Source organism: Apteryx rowi, unplaced genomic scaffold, assembly GCF_003343035.1.
Source record: "Apteryx rowi isolate R43461 unplaced genomic scaffold, aptRow1 scaffold_65, whole genome shotgun sequence".
NCBI lineage: Eukaryota > Metazoa > Chordata > Aves > Apterygiformes > Apterygidae > Apteryx > Apteryx rowi.
In genome coordinates this window covers 1427251-1448528 of record NW_020450927.1, presented here as the reverse complement: position 1 = coordinate 1448528, position 21278 = coordinate 1427251, and the positions used below count along the sequence as shown (strand labels likewise).

General features: G+C 40.4%; 1 protein-coding gene across 3 annotated transcripts; it reads right to left on the bottom strand.

The window, feature by feature from the left end:
- Positions 1-1271: 1271 nt before the first annotated feature.
- FAM20B (FAM20B, glycosaminoglycan xylosylkinase) lies at positions 1272-20686 on the bottom strand. Of its 3 annotated transcripts, XR_003256473.1 has the most exons (8): positions 20138-20686; positions 17287-17373; positions 14684-14793; positions 12269-12440; positions 9410-9601; positions 6966-7025; positions 4763-5135; positions 1272-1761 (listed from the first exon to the last, which is right to left on the bottom strand). XR_003256473.1 is itself a non-coding variant. In XM_026084668.1 (7 exons), exons 1-7 carry the CDS (start codon positions 20512-20514, stop codon positions 4904-4906), a joined length of 1230 nt encoding a protein of 409 aa, XP_025940453.1. In that variant the 5' UTR covers positions 20515-20686; the 3' UTR covers positions 1272-4903. The 3 variants fall into 3 exon arrangements, 2 of the variants coding, with proteins under 2 accessions (XP_025940453.1, XP_025940454.1); XM_026084668.1 differs by having other exon boundaries at positions 1272-5135; XM_026084669.1 differs by lacking the exon at positions 17287-17373 and having other exon boundaries at positions 1272-5135.
- Positions 20687-21278: the final 592 nt, after the last annotated feature.

Genomic DNA, 21278 nt, shown 5'->3' with positions numbered 1-21278 from the left:
CCACAGGTGGGATACAGAGCTAAGAACTGATTTTCATCTCTAATTTTTAGAGTTGATAAAAAATTGGACGGACAGAATCTGAAAGACATTTGGGGAAAATGCTAATTTTCAAAACCATTTGTTTTCCACTGGCTCAAAGTTGTTTCTATTAATTTTTCTGTAAAATTATGTTAATTATATAATCAAAAATACTTGAAAAATCTTCTAGTTATAAGATCCCCCACCCTGTTACTAAGGCCAAACATGTCAAAATTACATAGCAGTAATACAACAAAGTGTTTGTAAAAACAGCTTTCAAAACTAGCTATTTCAGCCTTTCAAAACTTATAAACTTTAGCATTTGTAGTTTCTGCAAGTTGCTGAACTGCTTATACAGAAGCAGAGATCCTGTCCTCTCACTGAGCAAACTGATACATCAAAAATAGAGATGGAGGATATGAAAAATTGTCACCGCACAATCTAAAGTGCAAAAACAAACAAACAAACAAAGCAAAACACAACCCCAAGCCATAAACAAGTTCTTACAAAAACTAGCAATGTTCAAGCACAAGGTTTCAACATGGAAACTGTAGTTTAAAGAAAACAGATGCCTTTGGTCATTTACCAGCACCCACCTGACAGGCCAGACAGCTCTCAATCACTTTATTTGCTTCCAGATGCCTGACATCCAAAATTGGGAGCATCACCCTGCTGCCTCTGGAAGACTCACTGCAGTGAGTTATTAAGAAAACAAGCTCTGACACAGCTAGGTTAAAACCCTGTGCTCTGTGGGAACAGATCTTTGATGTCTGCTTACTCATCCCCCTCTCAGAAGAGCTTCAGTAAAACCTTAGAAAAGCCAACCACAAACACTTGTCAACGGTGTATACATCCCTTGCTAACGCAATATCCATCCTTCGCTCTGTATAACAAAGCCAGTTTATTGAAGTACCGCTAAGAAATTCACCTAGATGCTTTGCAGCTGCAAGGCCCTGGGATGCATTTTCTAAAGCAAAAATACGTGCTCTCCGGAGATCATTTAAACCTAGGTGTGTTCTTCTTCTGTATCACTTTGGGACACTCTTCTTAAACACATCTTTCCTTACCAACACCGCTCTGCAACCAACCTCCACAGCTGCCCCCACTCTTGAAAATACATTATTGGAATCAATGCCATTGACACTGTTAGTGAAGGAACAGCCAAATACCCGTAGCAAAACACTTTAAACATTCAGCTCACCAAACATGTTGGAATGAGTGAGAGAGAGAGAGAAAGAGAGAGAGAGAAAAACTTAAACAATCCATCAACACTGCTTTATTAAAATCTTTATTCACACAATGTTGCTTTATGCGGAATCTGACCCCGGGGGATACAAGTAGAAAGTCATGATTGCATTCTGTTTTCTTATTAGTAACTTCCATTTGTGCAGCTGCTCCCAGGGGCGATGCTCTGACAGCTCCAAGAGGGGTGTCTGTTTCAAGCATTTTGCTCCAGCTGACACAGCAAATAAGTTACCTTCTTAATAAATTATTATTTTTCAATTGAAGTTTGTTTGGCAAGACACACTCCAGTTCATTAATTGCTGGAAGAGAAGCAGATTTCAGTGTTTCCTCCAGCCTGACTGCTGATTTAGGAAGGAGGAGATAAATAGCAGACAGCTGATGATGTTCTCTTTTTAATTATTCTTGATTTCTGTGCTTCAAGCACTCCGATATTACCAATATCCACAACACAACCATTTTCTAACATCTGAAGCCAGCCAATCACAGTGTGTACAGCTTCTAGAACAAGAATTAGAAGGTGTCACGAAAACCTCATTGACAGAGCATAGCACCTGCCTCACAAATAAACAATGCTGTATATTTTAAGATTCAAGCAGACCCTGTTTGCACGTGGATGCTGCTTTGTACTTCCTTTGCAATAGTTATAGCTGAGTTTAAAATTTCTCAGGGTTCTGTATACAAGCAAAAGAATGATCACTGCCAAAATGCCAGAGATGATCAACAAGGCCCAAATCTGATCTTCCTGATCTTGGATAAGAGAGGAACTGATCCTTTCCTGTTGCAGAACACCAAGCTCCAGTGTGTACAGTAAAGAGTCACCTGGTCAAAAAAAGAAGGAAAAAACCCAACCTTTTCCTGCTTCCTCCTCCTGAAGCTGCCTGTCCTTCACACCCTTTGTTTACAACTAAACCAATGCAGTGCTTTAACTCTTTGACACTTGGACTGCGGGAAAACTTACCCCCAAACTCCAGCTGACTCCCAGAGCTGCAGCTCAAAGCCCAGTGAGCAAACAAAGCACAGGGTCTGAACACTAACTTCACTGCATAAAGAGAGCAAGATTTTTTTGGAACCCATCATCAAATCAAGTGTAAGTGATCAGCGAGTGATCATTTAGAAAACAGAAATCAAAACTTCAAATTCTGGTAGATTCTTCCCAAAATATTACGTGTTAATAATTATGCTCAAAAAGAATATGCTTTTAAAATGCTACAAATACTACCATGTGCTTCACACCCTCCCTCTGTAAATGATCTTCAGTTTCTTGGGAAACAGTTTATGCTAAAACGCCTCAGTATGAAACTATTTTGCATTAGAATAAAACTGTTCACTAATCATCTGTTAGCCCCAGTACCTCTCAGCAATGTCTCACTCGACCGCTGAAATCTGACTGCAAGCCAAATGACATCCTAGCTCCGCCAGCGAGGGACGAGGGTAATCCCTCAGCTGTTCTTGCCCACGCTCACAATTAGCTAAGTGCACTCAAAACGGTTCTGCTCTAAGGCAACCCACAAGGTACAACCACTACAGCAGGTTAACTGTGCCAAAGGCTCACGGCTTCTAAGGAAGGCATTATATTATCAGGTACGGCAATAAACAGGCACTAGTTTAACACCAGTGTCCGAACAGCTGACTGCGCATTTCGGTTGACTAACACCTAGAAATACTGCAGACCTGATCCTGACTGTGTGGCAAGGCTGTGATGTGGCCGTGTCCAGAAGAGATCTAGAAGAACACAAAATTAATTTTCAGGTAAACAGTTGCATTCTACTTTTGAGATATTCTGCTTAGACAATGACAAAGAGACTTAAACAAAACAAACCTGCATTTTTAAAATAATCTCTTTCACTAACACCTCTGAGCGGGTATGGCGGCAGGTGCATGCACTAGGAAACAGAGCTCTTGCTTTCACCTGCCAGCCACACTGCTGCAGAGCCAGAACGATTTTGACAGACAAATCAAGGAAAAGCTTTTAAACAGACATTTTGCTGCTCTTGCTCTCAAGTCCAATAAATACATAAAGGAAGCTTCAGGGAGTGATCTCTTTCCTCACTCCCAAGAACCACACTGGCTGAACTGAAAATCAAAGCAGAGTGGTTAAATTTGGAAACATAACGACAAAGCTTCTTCCCTTCTGGAGACACAGATTTAAATCTATCACAAATGTGACAAGTTTTATGGCCACAAGTTCACCTACAGTGCAGACTGAAGCACTGCTGAGTGATGACAGGACACGAAATGAGTCTGTAGCACAAAATGAGTGCTACAAGTCCACACTGAAAAGCAAACCTGCACAGACCCTCCCCATCTTACAACAAAACCATTAGAAGTGAAGGCTCCAGCATGATCACCCCAGGCAGAACATCACAGTGAAGGTTACAGGAAGCAGCTGGGGGAGGAAGAAAACCTACAGGAGGTGCTCACAGTTTCAGAGCTCAGCCACAAGCCAGGTCAAGTAGATGGGACTGAAAAACTGCTGGCATTCCATGAAACAGCAGCACTGAGCTGTGATAATGACCACAAGCGGCAAGAAGCTCCCTCCATACAAGATGAGGAGGAAAGAGCATGGCTCAGGGCTCTCTCTACACACTTCAGGGCCCTGCCCACAGCTGTTGATTACTGGAGAAGTTCAACAATACAACTCTTTTGCCAGTGCTATGAATTCAACCCCCCCACCCCCCACTAAATAGGGCCTACAGTAAGCAGCATAACCTGGCTAAATGGAACCTGCTTCTAAGGACAGATTCTGTCCTGCTTCTCAGCTACAATGTAAGAAAAGTTTGGTTTATATGGACACAGGACTGCAAGGAGGGGATTTCCTCTAGTCAGACCTTGCTAGATTCCTTATCAATGGAAAACAGTGATAGGACACGTGGAAATTTCTTCTGGAAACTTAGGTTAACCCCTTAATCATTAAGTGCTTTGTAACCACCCTGTCCTCCCCTCAATCTCCAACCCTGTGGATAAATCTTTGATAAGACTTCAGTGATAATACTGAAGCATTATCACGTACAAGGCAAACCCCTGTCCCAGACTTTTAAGGAGAGGACAACTGAGTAGCAGAGGTCCCCTCTCCCACACCTAATGGCATTCACAAGAACATCCCACCCCTGCAGGGGGTGCAATTGTTCAGTCTAATAATTATTTTATTCACCACTTCCTCCTCCTTTAGAGAAGCAGTAAAACGCCTAACCAGCTCACAGCTGATTATATACAACCCTGAATCAGACGAAAACTCCTAAGAGTGTATGTGGGGAAGAGAAGGGGAAAGGATTGTACTGTTCATCTCCATTTGTCCCCTCTAGAATCAGTCCACAGATTAGTGTCTGTATTCCACACACTTCCACCAACACCAAGAGCCATTTTTATCCAGTGTAATGTCCACTGCCGGCAATGGACACACCACAACGGCCATGATGCCATTACGGGTACTGAGCCGTCCAAGGCTCAGACTTCCCACCTCCTCTCACGGCTGTCAGCCCAAGGTAAAAGCCAGTATCACCTTTGTTTCTCTGGCTTGGAAGCTTTCCTGTTCATTTCAGTCCATCCTGGCCACAGCCTTTCAGAACCGATTGTGCTGTTTTTCTATCATTTGTTCTTTTTTTGTTTTTAAAAAAGGAGTTTCATCTGTGTTCCACTACAATTACAAATGAGACAGTGTCATCCTGTCTTCCACCAGCACAACATCTGGCCCAAACTGGTCTGTGCACTGCTTCACTGTAGCTAGAATGCTGAGGAGCCGCTGATCCAGGGCATCCAGATGCGGGTCGGAAAGCACTGGTGAGATGGGGTCATGCGACATAGCAGTTTTTAAGGCAGACTTTAGCACTCCATTCTTCAGGTAATTGAGCCTGTTCCAGGTAGAAACCCGGATGCTGCAAAAGAAAGAAATACACATCATCATACCACTGTCCATCTAAAGTCCCGTAAGCAATACCAAAAGCCAGCCTCTTGAGGGAGCCTGTTACATCATGGTTGCATCTAAATAGAAACTAGTAAGTCTTACACAACTGGTTTGGGGATGAAAAGGTCCAGTTATAACTGCCAGCAGATGCAATACCTAAATGAAACTTAAATAACCGAAGGTGAAGAAGTAAGAATCTAACGTGTCGCAATTCTTATGAGAGTTGTTATATGGAAACACTTTCAACTGCTAGCAAGGAAGTTCTTCAGTCCGGAGGCCTCCCAGACAAAGTTTGAAAAGGGAAGGAAGTAAAATGGCCTAGCTGTTAATTCAAAAGAAAACTCATGTTACTTCAGGAAGAGCATCACTGACCAAGAGTTAATCACAAAGGACAAAACGTCTCATGACAGAACTTCCACAGAAAGTGGAAGCAGATGCATCAGTGATCTTTCTACTCCATTTGCCGTTGCATCTTTCATGTTATCCCATATAAACTGTTTGGTCTGTGAAGTTTCTTGGGATTCTCCTCAAAATTGCTGTATTTTAGCACCACCAGTTTAAACTCTGTTCTTGGCCTTTGATGGCATGTGCTATAACAAATCTACGGTTAAAATGATTATGACAGATTTTAGCATGTGACTTCTTTCATACTATTTGCCTGGTACTAGGAAAAAAGGATATCTGAAAAGCAGAGAACTGCAAAGTCTCTTACCCTGATAAACTTCTCTTCTGGGACTGTGTTTAGGAGATTCTGAGAAAGGAGATAGACATGCCAAAAGATCCTCATAAAACAGAAAATTAAAAATGCATTTAAAATTAATGTAGGAAAACTAAGGAATTTGAAAGCCACTTAGTTAAACTGTTCTCCACATGCCTGCTGCAATTTCTCTCTGTGTTACACAAACCAAGAGAATCGCAGAGGAACATAGGTCAGGCATACCATAGGATACATAGAGCCTTGCTCAGAGCCAGCAGGGGGTGAGGGCTCGGGCCTTCTGTAGAGTTCCCAGGTTTTGCAAACCCTGAGCAATTCAGGGACGGAACCCCTCAAGGACAGGCTCAAGAAACTCCCAAGTAAATGCCTATTTTGGAAGGTTTGAAGGGGTTAACGTTATCTTGAAGTAATGGATGCAGGAAACTAGTATATCAGTATTCTTCCTGGTACTTGTATCTACTTGTTAAGGAGAAGTAGCAATGGCCTGGTGAGAGAGGGGCCACAGAACCCAGAAATCAGCAGGTCACAGCCACTAAAAGGGAACAAGAATACAGCTCATGGGGCCAAAGTGAAAACAAAATCCTGCAAAGAACTACAAACTGCATTTTGAAAGCAGCACCATAAGCAGTACTGCAGTCTTGTTCAGAAAGAGCATTTGGAAATGAAGGTAGCTAAGTTGCCAGACATGTTGAGTCCTTAGCTTCTGTCAGGGAGAACTCAAACTACGATGCGAACTTTTATTCAGCAGGAGCTGGATGGAGTCCACTGCAGATGGAAAGTACCTGTCATACCGACTAAGGATAGATTTGAACCAGTGACCTAGAGGCAAGACTACTTCCTATAGTTCCTACAGTCTATCATCTGATTTACTACTTTAATAAAAATGTATTTCTCAGCTTCCTGAGCACTGACAATGCATCAGGCATGCAAAGTACCTTAAAAAAAAAAAAAAAAAAAAAAGCACTGTGTACCTGTGAACATTTTCAGGTTGCCAGAAGGCTTAACTGCTACAAATTTAATTATATTCCAAATCTTAGATTTGCAATTGCACAAGTGAAGTGAAAAGCATCCCTGTACTCTACTTACATGCAGCACTGATAAAGAGGAGCTAGGATGCTTCTTTCATCCAGGGCAGGGTTTCCAAAGCTGAAAAGCAAAATTAAAAACAAATGAACCAGTTGAACACTTAATGTCTTTCACAACATCAACAGATTTGTAAAGAATTCAAAAATCAATACTAGGCAATTTCATGCTCCAACAGCTCAAATCATTTAAATTAAAATATAAACAGGCCATGACCAATTACAGATATAACTGTCAAGAGCATCAGCTAACACACCAGATAAACAGAAGCAACACCAGTGTACCTAGGTCTTTATCAGGCCAAGGCACTCTAGAAACAAACTTCAGAGGAGTTTGGAAATTGAGCTCATCTTGCTAAGCGAGGGAAGGGAGTAATTTGCATTCTGGACATAAAGAGGGGGAGCACTGACTATTTGACACAGCTAGACAGGGAATCAATGAAATTGCTGTTTTAGATGGCCGAGCTTAGACCAACAGTTCAACATACAGGTGATTACATTTCATGACAACACTTTCAAAGGGGTACCTTCCAACAGGATTTCATAGTATTTTTAAGCTTTGCCTAAACACATGCTGAAAAATTTTTTGCTATTTTCCCTCCCTCATAACATTGTTTCCAACAAAGAACTTTCTCCTCAATAAGGATAATTTACACTACAAGTCAGGCATTATTCTGCTCAAATAATTCTGTTGTTAGTAGCTTTAAATAGCTGTTCCCCCCCGACACACGCCCTTAACTCAAAGAAGCTGGAAGAATTTTACTCAAGCTGTCAGGAAAACAATTTACTTCTGGGCCTGCAAAGCCCCAGAGGAAATGGTTTCATAATGTTATGAGCATGTACCATAATGAAAGGGCTGACATGACCTTCAACTATCATATTTACTCCCAGTGACAGATACACTAACTTCCTCCTAGACTATTGGCAGGGCATTATAGGAAGACAATTTTTGCCAAATTCACCTACAGCAATCTGAAAGCAGCAGTAATTAAGCACTCCCAAAGTGGAACACATCCTGCTGGCATAATTGAAGGAGCATTACTGAAAAGGCTGATGCATGAAGGCAAAATACCCAACTCAGCCACTTCTGCTTCAGCCAAATGCGAACAATGGCTGGAAGAAAGACAGGGACAGAAGCCACTATTGAAAAAGCAAAAGGGGAAATAAAGACCAGTGAGGAAAGAAGTGATAAGTGTAAGCTTTTCAAGGATCTGTCTAGGTCAGAGGTCTCAACTGCAGTGTATACATCCTACAAGGGGAAGGCAAAGCCACTGCAGAGCAGAGCCTGGCACAGGAACTGCTAGTGCTAACAATCATACGCTGATCCGTTCACAAAGGTGAAACTCGCTGCCACTGCAGATGGTGATATCCATCAGAAAAAAGCTCGAGAGTCTCTGGACTAAGTCATGAGAAAGCAGGATGGGTTATTTTTGCTTTTAAGAAGAATGAAACAAGTTGTAATGATTTAAACAAGGCTGTATGTCCAATAGGATTTTTAACTTCAAACATGCCAGCATAACAAACATGCTAGAACTATCGCAAAGACACAGCAACTCACATTTTACACACACACACACGCGCGCAGACTAATAAAGACTGGCCTCAAGAAGGGCTTCTCATCAGCTCCTCCCAGTTACAACATGCTTCATTTTTGGTTTGGAAATAGTGTTTTATAACAACAATTAAACATGTCCATAATAGGGCTTACAAAGTCCCTTAACCATTTTTAAAGGTGTGGTGCTACATAAAATGGTACTTTTAATCAGGTTATCGCACTTCTAAGTACGTTTTTTTTCTCATCAATCCTAGTTATTCCCAGAATTCATTGGCAGGGGCATCACAGCACTAAGTACCTAACACACTCTGGGCATCGTCATATTTTGCTCTCAATGTCAAATCTATCTCCATTTTAAGTTCTTAGACTTTTATCACTGCAGTAGACAGATTCACAAGGCAGAGAACACCAGGTTATTCAGAGACACATTTTGAAAAGATCTACTTCTACTACAGCCCTCACTAATACTTGCTAGTAGGTAATAAATCCTAAGTTTATAATCTTCCATCACTTGAAAACATACTAGGGAGGGATTTGGGGGGAGGGAGGGGAGAAGACACAAACAAACATTTGAAAGTTTCTCTTGAAATTCAAGTTATATTGTGCTGATCTGGAAGCTTTTGTAGTTTGATTAAGACTTTGCCCAGTGCAGTCATAACCACATATCTAGAGGACAGAGCAAGTGCCACAGTCTTTGAAAGCCCCCAATATTTGGTGAGTAATTTCTAATAAGAAAAGCTTTGAGTTTTCAGCACAAAAGATATTAATGAAAAAACTACTGGGAAGGAAAAAAAAAAAAAAGAAAAAGAAAAAAACCAGAGAAATATATAACAGATAAATGTGCGCCTTTGTGCTTGTCACTGCCTGGCCACCAGGGTTCCTCTGATCCTCACCTCTTGGCATTATCAAGGAGGATGAGCATACTGGCTCCTTCATCATCCTGGAAACTCTCATAGTGATGCCGGTCAGCATTGCCAATCAAATAATCAAAGATGGCAGTGTCAATGATATCAAGGAGACGAGGGCCTGAATCGTAGGGTGAAGTCTTCTTCACAGCATCACAATAGCTTTCGTCGTACTCCCACCTGCAGGCCAACAAGAGAAACCAAAGCAAATCTTCACGGAAAGCTCCAGCATTGTATACCACTTGACTTGTGAGGTATTTATAGCTGCCTCTTCATTCATATCAGTGCTTAAAGAAAAGGCCAGTACAGCAGCCAAGTCTGTTCAAAGAAGAAAGAGCTGGACAAATGTATCTTATTAACAGAGTGACTCCTGTATTAACACCCGAGTATATGAAGCAAGCTATAGTTTTAGTACAAGGTTACACATCATTTGCCTACAGAAAACAAGGTCAGAGTTTGCTTCCTTACTGCTCATGTTCAGCAGTGGCTGGCGTGTTTCATTGCAAGATTTTTGCTATGACTTGCCTCCCTTAATCTCCTAACTAAGGTCTTCAAGTACAGTGTCTATTTCTATTGCCTTGACCTGTTTCCATCAGTCTCTCTTTCCAGTGATCCTCTACTCATTTTTCCTTCTAACGCAAATAACATCATGGTTACTAGGGACCTCCACTGGCCTAAGAGGAAGGACCTCATATGTGTTCATTCTCCTTCACTCACAGCTGCTACTTTCCTCCCTATTTTTCTTTCAGAGTCTCTCACCTGCTTCTCTACCGGCAAGATTTCAAGTTTTCTTTTTCTCTCCTATCCTTATACACATAACCTAGGCATGTACTTGCAGTCTTACAACATGGAAGTCATGTCTCAATTCTCCACAGCTAGGATTTTAAGTTTCCTCGTTTCCTCCTTTACAGTTTTCAAAGCTGTTCACCACCACCACCAAAATAGCCACATCTCCTTTCCATATCTCATCCCAAATAACAGGCATCATATCTTCCATGCAGGGACTGAAAAAGTCCTTTGCAAAATAGCAGTTAGATTGGAAATGCTTTAAACCATCTGTGAATTGGAAACAGAAACGGGGGAAACAAAAGCTGGAGAGACTCACTGACATGTTCAAAATCGCACAGTAAGTCACAAAAGTGGGGAGAAGATCAAATTTAACTATTACAGCTGTCACATGCCCTACCTTATCTTTTACGGATATAGACTCTGAGCTCCCAATATCTCATTTTTCCTCCAGTTATGCAAAATACAGTGACTAAAAGTTTATCTTCTCAATGTTTTGAATAAAACACCACAAACACTCCTCAATCCTGACTCTAGTTTCCTATTTCTTTTGCAATGTCAAACTCGCATTCAACTTTCAGCACAAACCCACAAGGCAAAGTCTCATCATATACTCTTCCTTGTACTCAATACATTTCCTTTATACTACATTTCTCTCTCCCTCAAGTGTTTCTCTTCCTCTCATTTTCCTTTAGATCATTACTTAATCTCCTTGTAAGAGCTTTTCTGATATACTCTGTTCTCTCTTCTCTTCCTCTCTTTTTTCATTCAGTTTTTCCAGAGAGACCTTTCTCCGACATTTACTTCGGATCATTTATATCATATTAGCATAGGACTTCAAAGGTCAGGGATTTTATCTATTACGTGTCCATTAAGATTATGTACACTAATGGCACTATATGAATTATGTTCAAAAGGTCAACTCAGGGCAGAGCAGAAGCAGCTAACGTGGGAAGAAAATTCCTACAAAGCTTTTTTTTATTTTTCCATAATTATCAGATGCAGAAAAAGGAGAGTATAACGTATAGAATGTTTCACCTGATGCTCTCAAAGCGAGAAGCACAATATGATAAGGTGCATAACAAAGAAACAGAACCTTGCAATCCCATCTGAGCAAGACAAGAGCAAATAAGCTTAAAATATAGTCAATATTAAATCAACATAGGTATCTTCTTATCTTGTTAAAATCATATGCAAGTAGGCCCTCTATGATAAAAACAGTCTCTCAAAAAAGGAAACATCTCCAAGAAATTCAATTGATCCATTACTGCAATTTAACATGTACTAAATAAAACTGATTTTGACCTTTTAAAAAGGAGGTAACTTCTGCTGCTCAGAAAGTCAACTGTACATTCAATATTCTAAAACACCTCCCTTGTCCTTCTCTAAAAGCATTCTTTATATGCTGAGCACAGTCCTCAAATACTGGTGGTATTTAAATCAATGAAGAACTTTTCAATTCTAACCCATTTAGGCTAGATGTACTTTGCAGAAAAAATACATATAAAAAAGGTCTTGAAGTAGACAGCTATGAAAACTTCTGACACAAGTGAAGAATAACACTTAAAAGCAAAAGGAAAAACAACCCTCCCAGCTCCCTGTACTGCCCCCCACCCTCCCAAATCTCCCACAACTCTTGAACAAACTTTAAAGATCATGAAATCAGGTCTGTCAGAAAACAGCACAGTGCCATGGTGTTTTACTGGGCCAAAGAGAGGCACAGCATCAAATAAAGGTTTAGTAGAACAAGAGAAGAACCTTGATTTGCCCAGGGCCAAGATACTCAAAGCCTGCAGTGACTGTGTGGTGGAGTTACATTCCAGGAAAAAAAGTAGAAAAAGAACAGCACTCAGGACCCTGAGAAACCACAAAAATTTCTTTCTTGCTCATTTTAATCTAAATCTCATCCTAGACATCTTGACTTCTAACATCGTATCAAGTTAGTCATTGGCAAAACTCTAGATTTTGAGAACACTTGCTCTGTAATTAGTCACTGTATTGCAAGGGTACTTCTAGTCCAAATTATCATGTATAAGGATGAACCCTATCAGGTTCTCATACCTGGCAAGTTTCCCTTCACGGTAAGTCCTACCCCATGGGTGCCGATGCTTCTGGAGAGGCCATACATCTGGTAGCCACAGAGTCACCGACCCTTCCATGATATCCCCATCTGCACAAGCTGGTTCCGTTTCCCGGCAATAGTAGCACTTCCCATAGAAGCAAGTGCTATTACCTTAAAAACAAAACAAGACAAGACATCACAAGAGCAGAATTTAATCCAAGGGACAACAACTGAAATTCAGAAGCATGTTGTTGCAGTGAAGACATCCCTGTAGCAGGATTTCACTGCACTTGACTTCATGCTTCCTCCTCTCTAAGGGCAAGAGGCTCAAAAGAGATGAAACAGACATTTATTCATTCAAAACATCATGAAAGATTAATTTTCAAAGGAGATAGTAATTATATTGTCTAGTGTTTTTAATCATACTGAGAGTTAGGGCAACACTGCACTATCAACAAGTTTTTGTAATCCCTTTCAAATTCCTCAGGAGCTTGACTTTGCAACCTTAGCACTGCTTGTTTAACACACTCCACGTGACAGATTTCCCAATTTTTTCAAAAGGCAATTGAAAAAAGTCAAGCGAATAAAGACAAAGCACAACTCAAGTGAAGTTGCAGCCCTTAGACCTGCCACACATCTCTGCTACTTGAGCTGACCCCGTTAGGGAAACACAAATGAGCTGTCATTCCTATATGACCTAGGAACATGGATCTGTCAAAGTTTCATGGGTGTCCTCCGATAGGAGAGGAATAACGAAACCCAGCAGTCTTCAGTCCATTAATGGCTATGGAAGAGGATGCTCTAGGTAGCCTAGATTAACTTATTTAGCTTAGCCTTTTCTGCTTCATCCTTCTAACCTGCCTTATTTTGTCCCTTGCCAAGTCAATCCCAGCTCCACATACATGGATGTTCTTCCGAAGCATTCTTCAACTAGTCTCATTTCCTTGTGCTTCTCCTAATTCCCTGTTCTTTCTTCCTTTGGCTCCACATCCAGCATCCTTCCCAACACAGGCCCAGCTCACCAACAGATCTTTCTCACTCTCTAGCCTTACACCATGTGCACAAATTCCACATCACAATTCTTTAGTCTGCCAACACTCCTTTGCAGTCCTCCACCCAGACCTGGCTCCAGTGCTCCTTGTACATCTGAATCAGGCAACTTCAGGACATCAGATAGATGACCATTTACAACAGAGAGCCTGCAGTGGATCAGACCTCTATTTGCATGGAAAGCCCTGCAAATCTCTCTACTCATAGACTGCAGCTGGCCTAGCAAGGGACACAATTTCCCAAGATTCAACTGTAGCTCTAGCAAACCTCTACTGAATATGTTTGAACTGTCATTTCTTCAAAACCTCAGAAACTTGGTTAAATTTGGGTCGAAAAGTGATCCATTCCTGACACAAATGTTTCCCCAGTTCTCTCAATTCCTTTAGTTCATGCTCTGCAGAACAGGAAGTTCTAAGGAATCTAAGGAAAGGCAGTGAAAATTTTTTTGAACCATGCTTTTCAAGTCAGCATTTTTGCTAGAAAACTGCCTAGGTATTTTGGCTGAAATTAGAAAAAGTAAAGTCTGCCTGAAGCAGACACCCAATCTGAATGCAAAAAGAGGTTGGCAAGGCAAAGCCACTCTCCTCTGAAAGCTAAACCTTATAACTAAAAGTGTTAAGTAAATTTAGTAGTTGAGATTACCAGCAGTGCTTATAACAGAAATACACACACACACACATATATCAGCTGTAATGAACAATTGTCTCTAGATTCTGCCTGTCAAAAAAAAAAAAAAAAAAAAAAAAAAAAAAAAAGGCAGTAACTTGATATTTTATGAAAAGCCCAGAGGAGTTAAGGCAGCAGTATAAGTCACTTCTTGGTGCTTAATGAGCACCTTGTAGGAGTTTACATTAATAATTCCCATTATGTGCCCCTCACATCATTATTTCTGTAAACAACGTAGGAAAGTTCTGACACATTTAGTTATGAATGTTCAGTAGACTGATGTGGCACAGACAACATCTAACACCGACTGATGCACCAGTCCTACAAATTATCCCAAGTAACCATTGTGTTTGCATTAGAGTTAAATACAATTCCATTTTTTCTTTCGGGTCTAGTCAAAGACTTCAAAGACTTTCTAACCATTTCTAACATTAGAAAGAAAAAGAAAATCTCTAACAACAGCATGAGGGAACAGAAAGAAGTTACAGACAAAAACTATTTTTTGGAGAAAACTGAATCCTCTTCCCCCATCAAATGGGATTATACAAGTGTTAAAATTTCTCTTGGGACTGAAAGAGGCTTATCACCTTCCAGTATCATAGTTAACTGTTCCAGACCTCTGTCAGATTCCCATGGCTCTTTTTCCCATTTAACACGATTTTCTTTACCATGCTGCACAAAGCATAGAATCCACTTACCCACGGTCATGAAGGTACCCAGAAGCTGCTCTGTGGCAACTGGTTTGATCTCTGTACGTAGATTCACAAACCTGCCAACTACCAATGGAGCTCGTCGGAAACCCAGGATTCTGATTTTGGGTGAAAGAACATGACGAGGGTTGAGAATTTTTGACATAGGCAGCAGTTCTAAATTTTAAAAAACAATACAAGGTCTCTGTGCCATTGCGTGAAATCATGATTTGAGACCAGAGAATAAAGTTGGAACCCCATGGCAACATCCTCTCTTCTCCAAGGCAAAGTAAGGACCCTCCTTTTTCCCAAGCGCCAAAGCATAAAACTTGCTTTATAGGCTGTCAAAGACACTCCTTTATTACAGCATTTGCAGAAGAGCAACACAGGACGCATCATGCTCCAACTCTCAGAAATTCGATCTCATACCAGAAAAAAAATCCATCATCTCTCTTGTGTACAGGTTCAAGCACTAACCTTATGGCCTTTGGGCTGTTCACCTGGAAAGATCATTTATAATTTGTAGGAATCAGTATCTAGTAAAATCTTACATTTAAGCTCCAATTCAATTACACTTGAAAGTAAGCAATCTGGGAGTTATTCTGCTTGGCTTGAGGGGGAGGAGGGAAAGGAGAGTGGTAGAACAAGCCTGAATGCCTGAGACATGTCTGGAAAAAAAGAGGTGGAAAGGATAATCAAAAAACTGGCAGTAAGAAGATCCAGGTTCCACTCTCATGTCTGCCACAGCCTTTGCTCTGTGACTGCAGATGATTTGAATATTTGTAATGGGATTTTAAGAGTGCTTAAAGGAAGAGTGCAAATATAAGGGCAATGTCAGACCTAACTCTCTTAATATACTTTTGATATTCTTCACATCTCAGACTCCTTCCTTCCCATTTTCTGAAAAAGGGACAATCTCCATTCCACAGAGATACAGGGAAAGTTGCTCTTTAACAGCTGCAAACTATTTTTCAAATATTCAAGCAGTAAGTCCCTTTCTGCCCCTAAAGCACAAAACAGCTCTAAGAAAGGGCAACACAAAATGTCTGCCTGAACAAATCATGCAAGCATAAAGACAAAAATCATAGCCGATACGACAGTTACGCACAGTTTGAGAAAATGCAGGAGCTATAGGTAAATAAGCATAGAACTTAGATCTGGAAAACCCATATCTAAATTCAAAGCCACAGGTGAAAGTCCAGTATTCTGGATAATAAAGCCTCCCCATTAGTGGTAAGCATAAAACATCATTCAGGTTCTTGGTGGAAAAATAGCACCTGGGACCAAAATATATAACTGTCACCATTCAAAACAACAGTGCATGCAAAAGTTATGTGGGCAGGTAGTTTCTGCTAGGTATGCTTGAAGGAGATCGAGGTGCACGTCCAAAGTAGAGGAGAAAGGTCAGAGAAACCAAACACCAAAACACGGTCAAAGAGAGAGCAAGAAAGAGGTAGGACAAGAGGAGTTTGGACACCGGTCTAGCCAGAAAGGGGCTTTTAATTGTTCCTTTACATTGTTTGATCTTTGTATTTTCAGGGAAACAGAACAATGTATTTTTCTTAAAAACACAAATGAATAATAGACATCTGGCTCCAGGATCAACTTTTTGTCTTAAAATAATTCAAAGATCCCAGTTTGGTTCACCACCTGAAGATTCCAATGACAGTTTTGGGCATTATACAACCAGTTATCACAAAACCTTCCTAGAATAGTAATTTCCATTGCCTGTGCAGTAAGTTCCAAAGATGAATTAGGACTAATAAATACATCTCTTACCACCTATGAACTCGGCCACAGTAAGAAGCTTCTTATTTATGTACTGAGAAAGGAAGAATAAAATCTCAGTTTAAGTTGGACCATTCCGTTCTTTATTTTATTAGTCCCTCATTATTCCTGTTCCCAAGATTTTAAGTCTCTTCATATGAGAATTTTTCACATCTTTAATTAGTTTCATAAACCTTCTCTGAAGCAGAAGAGCAGTCTTTTTAAAAAGGGGAGACCAAGACTGCAATCATTTGTTCTAGAAGAAACTGCACCACTAATTTATATTTTGTAACTATCAATATTCAGCATTTAGTATTTTCCATCCCATTCCTTATGTTTCCTGTAACTGTTTTTATTACAGCAGCTGCATCTCCAGCTCAGGTCCACAATAACACCTGGAAATCCCTGAACGCAACCAGGATGTGAACACCTGTTTTTTGTGCAGGATGCACTGATTCATATTTAGAATTATTAGCCTAGACATTAGACTTAATTTTTTATCATACTGGACATTAACCTACCATACTTTTAGTGTTTCAGATTTTTCCACAGGACTTGGCTAAGCTATTTGTTCCATATTACATGAAACATCAGTGGTTTCAGTACCTCATCCGCCATTCCAAATTTTTCAAAAAAATCTTAAATGTTAGACTCTTGCACAGATCTTTGAAATGAAGCTTCACAAAATAACTATTCATTCTTATTCTTGGCTTCAATTTGTTATAGGGACAGGTTAGAAACAGTCCACATCTGAGATGTATTCTTCAAGAGATATCTTTTTTCCCCTCACTCTGAAAAAATATGTACCAGAGACAATAAAACCAAATAATCCAACAGTTCCATACCTATCCAAGTGAAAGGCTGCTACTTCTGCATTGTGTCTGTCATACCCAGCATACGGTTCTCCTTCCACAACATAGTCCCTGGCATATCTGTAATTGCAATAAGTCAGATAAAGTGATTCATGCAGGATTCCCATCAATTTTGCCATTCAGAGTAACCAGTGCAAGAACAACACTAAGTCAAACAGACTCTGGGTCACTTTCAAAATGATTGGCTATGGGAGAGGGAAAAATCATTAATGAGATTAAACAGTGTACAGACTGGCGAAGTAGTAAATAAGGAGAAAAGGTCAGTAATTCACAGTGGTCTCAAGTGCTTGGGAAGCTGGGCCCATTCAAACTAATGAGTTTTAATTCAACTATCTGCCAAGTCACATCTAAGAACAAAGAACACAAACCCAACTACAGAACAGGAGACTATTTATACTGGAAAGCAGCAACTCTGCAAACGATTTGAGGTTAGAATGGATTGTAGATTAACATGAAAACACAATCTGATATCGTGGCAGAAATGCCAAATGCACTCTTTGGTAGCTAGAAGATCATCAAGCATAATCTGAGGAGAATACTGGATATAAAAAGGCCCTTTAGAGGGGCCTTCAGAGGGTAGAGAAAAGACACAATGAACAGAAGAAAGAGAAATTAGACACGCGTATCAACAATGATATATTTTGGCAAAGTGATGATTTGTGTTGGGGCTTTTTTGTTTTTTTGTTTTTAAAATAATGAAGATGTTACCAAACTAGTCAAGTCAAGTAAAAATTTCAGAGATTCATGACATCTGAATCAGGTCTAGATACTCCTTAAGAGGTATGCTTCAGATATGCATAAAATACCACAATCAATACTGAGGAGCACATGGGTGAAATGATTTATTTTCAAATAAAGTAAGACCAAATTAGATTACCTATTCTCTCATTTCCACCTGTGAATCTGAATTGTATAATTATTTCCAACAGACTCAGGGTTCAAGCAACAGTGTAAGCTAAGCTGCAATGCTCTACTTAGATGTTTTAACCCTGCCCAGAGAAGATCTCTAGGGCAAGACAATAGCCCATTTCATCAGACTGAGTAAACGCCTTAGCTTCGCTGCTAGGAGCTTAGAGGAGAATTAACTAGTGCTAGATGATGTAGAGTTTTTGGGAGGCAGATTTTTGTCAAATTTGGAACTTGCTCCAGACAAGCATCTTATTTCACACAAACTACTGCCGTGTGATGGCAGCAACTTTTAATCATTACAAACTTAGAGATGGCCTTCAAGTAATTTTGAGATGAGATGGCTATCCTCAAAACAGGTCCTCAAAATCAGGTCTTTTCCATGTATTTACAGCAGGCTCTTGAAAGTATGGCCACACTTTGAAAGCTGCAGAGCTAAAATTTATTGGTAAAAACACAATCAACTTAGTGCTTCCATGCATAGTAAATAAAGTCTTTCTAAAGCAAAGGTGGCAAATCAAGAGAATTCATTCTTCCCCTTCCCGTTTCTCAAAAAGATTCTTTAAACATACTATCTTGCAGCAGCAAAACAAGACTCTATCTATATGTCAAGCCATTCAGTGGTCACAAACAACGTGAGTCTACCAGTATGGCCAAGGCCATACTGTCTAGCATTTCTATAAACATTCCCAGTTGCACATCCTTGATGGAGCATACCCACTTTGTTTGCCTACACAGACGTTCCATTATTGGAATGTAATTTAATGCTTCGTGAAACACTTTATAGCATTCACTTATATAGAAAGCACTACAGCAATGCCATGTCTTGTTCCTGTATTTATTGGAAAAGCTGCCTGTGGTGCCACCAACACTTCTGTGCAGAAGGCACATGGTGTTCAAACACAACCCAGCCCTGCAATGCAGCTCCAGCCAGACCAGTAAGTGACCATACAGGAACAGTATTGTGAATTCARGTAGTTGAGGGCAGATTTTCTTCTCATTCTCTAATCAGTCATTAGCATGACAGGAAAACTTCATACTTCCTCCAGCCAACATCCTTTAGGGAGAGATGTACTCATTCCCTGATGACAACACTTTATATTTGCAGTGCACTCCCATAAAACACCTGCCTTACCCCCTTACATCTTTGTTTCTCCCAAAGACAATCAATCCAAAAAGCTTTGCAGGCCTGTACAAGACTCTTCATAAACGTTCAGTCCTGTCAAATTTCCCTACTGACAACTATTAGAATAAATGCAAAATAACCACATCCAATTGCCTCTGGTTTAGTAAGTCCCTGAGATGCTGATCACTGTAAACACAGGGCATACCAAGGAAATATCACCACATCCCATTCTTATATTGCCCCTTTGGCACTCACTATCAGCCACTGGCAGAGACAGGATACTCCTGGTCTTTCGCTCTGACCTAGTGAGCCGTTCTTGCATTTATCATGCAGAAACACCAGACACTCAGATCTACTTTTAAGACCACTGTCAATTCTCACTCCTTCCCCATTCTTGAACTGCATTCTCACATGGAGGCTTGTCATGACTCTTCTTTGGGAAGATTAGGCAAGACTTGTCTCCACACTGCCAGAACCAGCAATTCCAGAATCAGGAAGACACTGCTCACAGATATCAGGCTTAACCAACATTCCCTCAGGACTGAGCACAAGGTTATTCGTTTAACCTAAAGAAAGGCTGTTTTGAGCATGAACATCATACAGCTTAGGAGTCAGTTGGAAGAGCCACTGAATGTTACTAGATGAGGAGCATGACTCCATACTGTCTGTCTCCCAAATAGCAGAATGGATTCTGTTTATATGTAAATTTGTAACTTAAAAGACTAATGAAATAACATGGAGATCAAAATACATAAAGTAGTAATTCATTCAATCATTGAAGGAAATATTTACCTCTTAGGTTTGAAGACGACCTTCTGTCCCCCTTCAAGTATCAGCAAAGCTTTCAGCTGGGTCCCTTTGTATCCCACATCAGCTTTTATTATTTTCTTTGTTGACATGGCATGCATAACAGCCCCTAGCTCAGGTGTCTCCTCGGGATACACCTCCCGGGGCACCACCCATTGGGCTGCAATCTCCCAAGGGGACTGCAACGTATGGTCAAGTCGGGGGTCCAGTTCAACATGGAGGCTTGCCATCATACGGTGAAAGGAGCGCTGGTCTTCACGGTTGGCAGCTGAGGTGTCCAAGTTGTCAATGAGGAAAACTTTTGTGAAAATGAAGATGACAAGCAGGATGGCCAACAGCACAACTCGCTGCTTTAGCTTCATGGTGATGTTCAACCCTTCTCCCCTGACTCTTTCTTCCAAGTGTTACAGGAAGTCTATTGGTGATCAGGGTGAGGAGGGAGATGTTAGTTAATGAATTTCATTCATAACTTGCACTGTAAAAGAGGTATTGCCACTGAAACATCTCCTGGTACCCCTAGAAAGCAACAAAACACAATTAAATTTACAGAAATGCCTTCCTTTTGATCCTACAAATTCAAAATCTAGTTCATTTTTGGTGCATAAGTCTAGATTATGTACACTTGTATCCTAAAGCCCCAGCATTTCTGTTAAAACATAAGTGGTTTGTTGTCTCCCTGTAGCCTTTAAGTGATCTACACAAAAGGGGGAATTGACTGATACCATCTCTACTCAACTGAAATCACACCAGCTTGTGTTGCTAGTTGTGACTACAATGGGCAAAACATTTTCAGAGAATTATACTTCAAGTTGACGGCTCCAATTTCACAAACACCTTCCTGTTTTCAAGAGAATCTATGACCTCTGATTTCCTAAAGATTTGTCCCTCAAGAGAGAGCGCCCATGTAGATTTCTCTGACATCTAACAAGAGTTGTACAGCTGCACAGCCTAGTTTCCTAAAGATGTAATGCGTAAGAAGAGAAAAGACTTAATTTGTCTATTGCCTTTCATTTGCAGTTACTCTAGTTAACCTATCTTTTCATTCTCGCAAAGAATTTGAAGACATCCTCATTTCCTTGCACCTAACCACGTATCTTCTGCAGTCAATTATAAAACCAACAGCCAC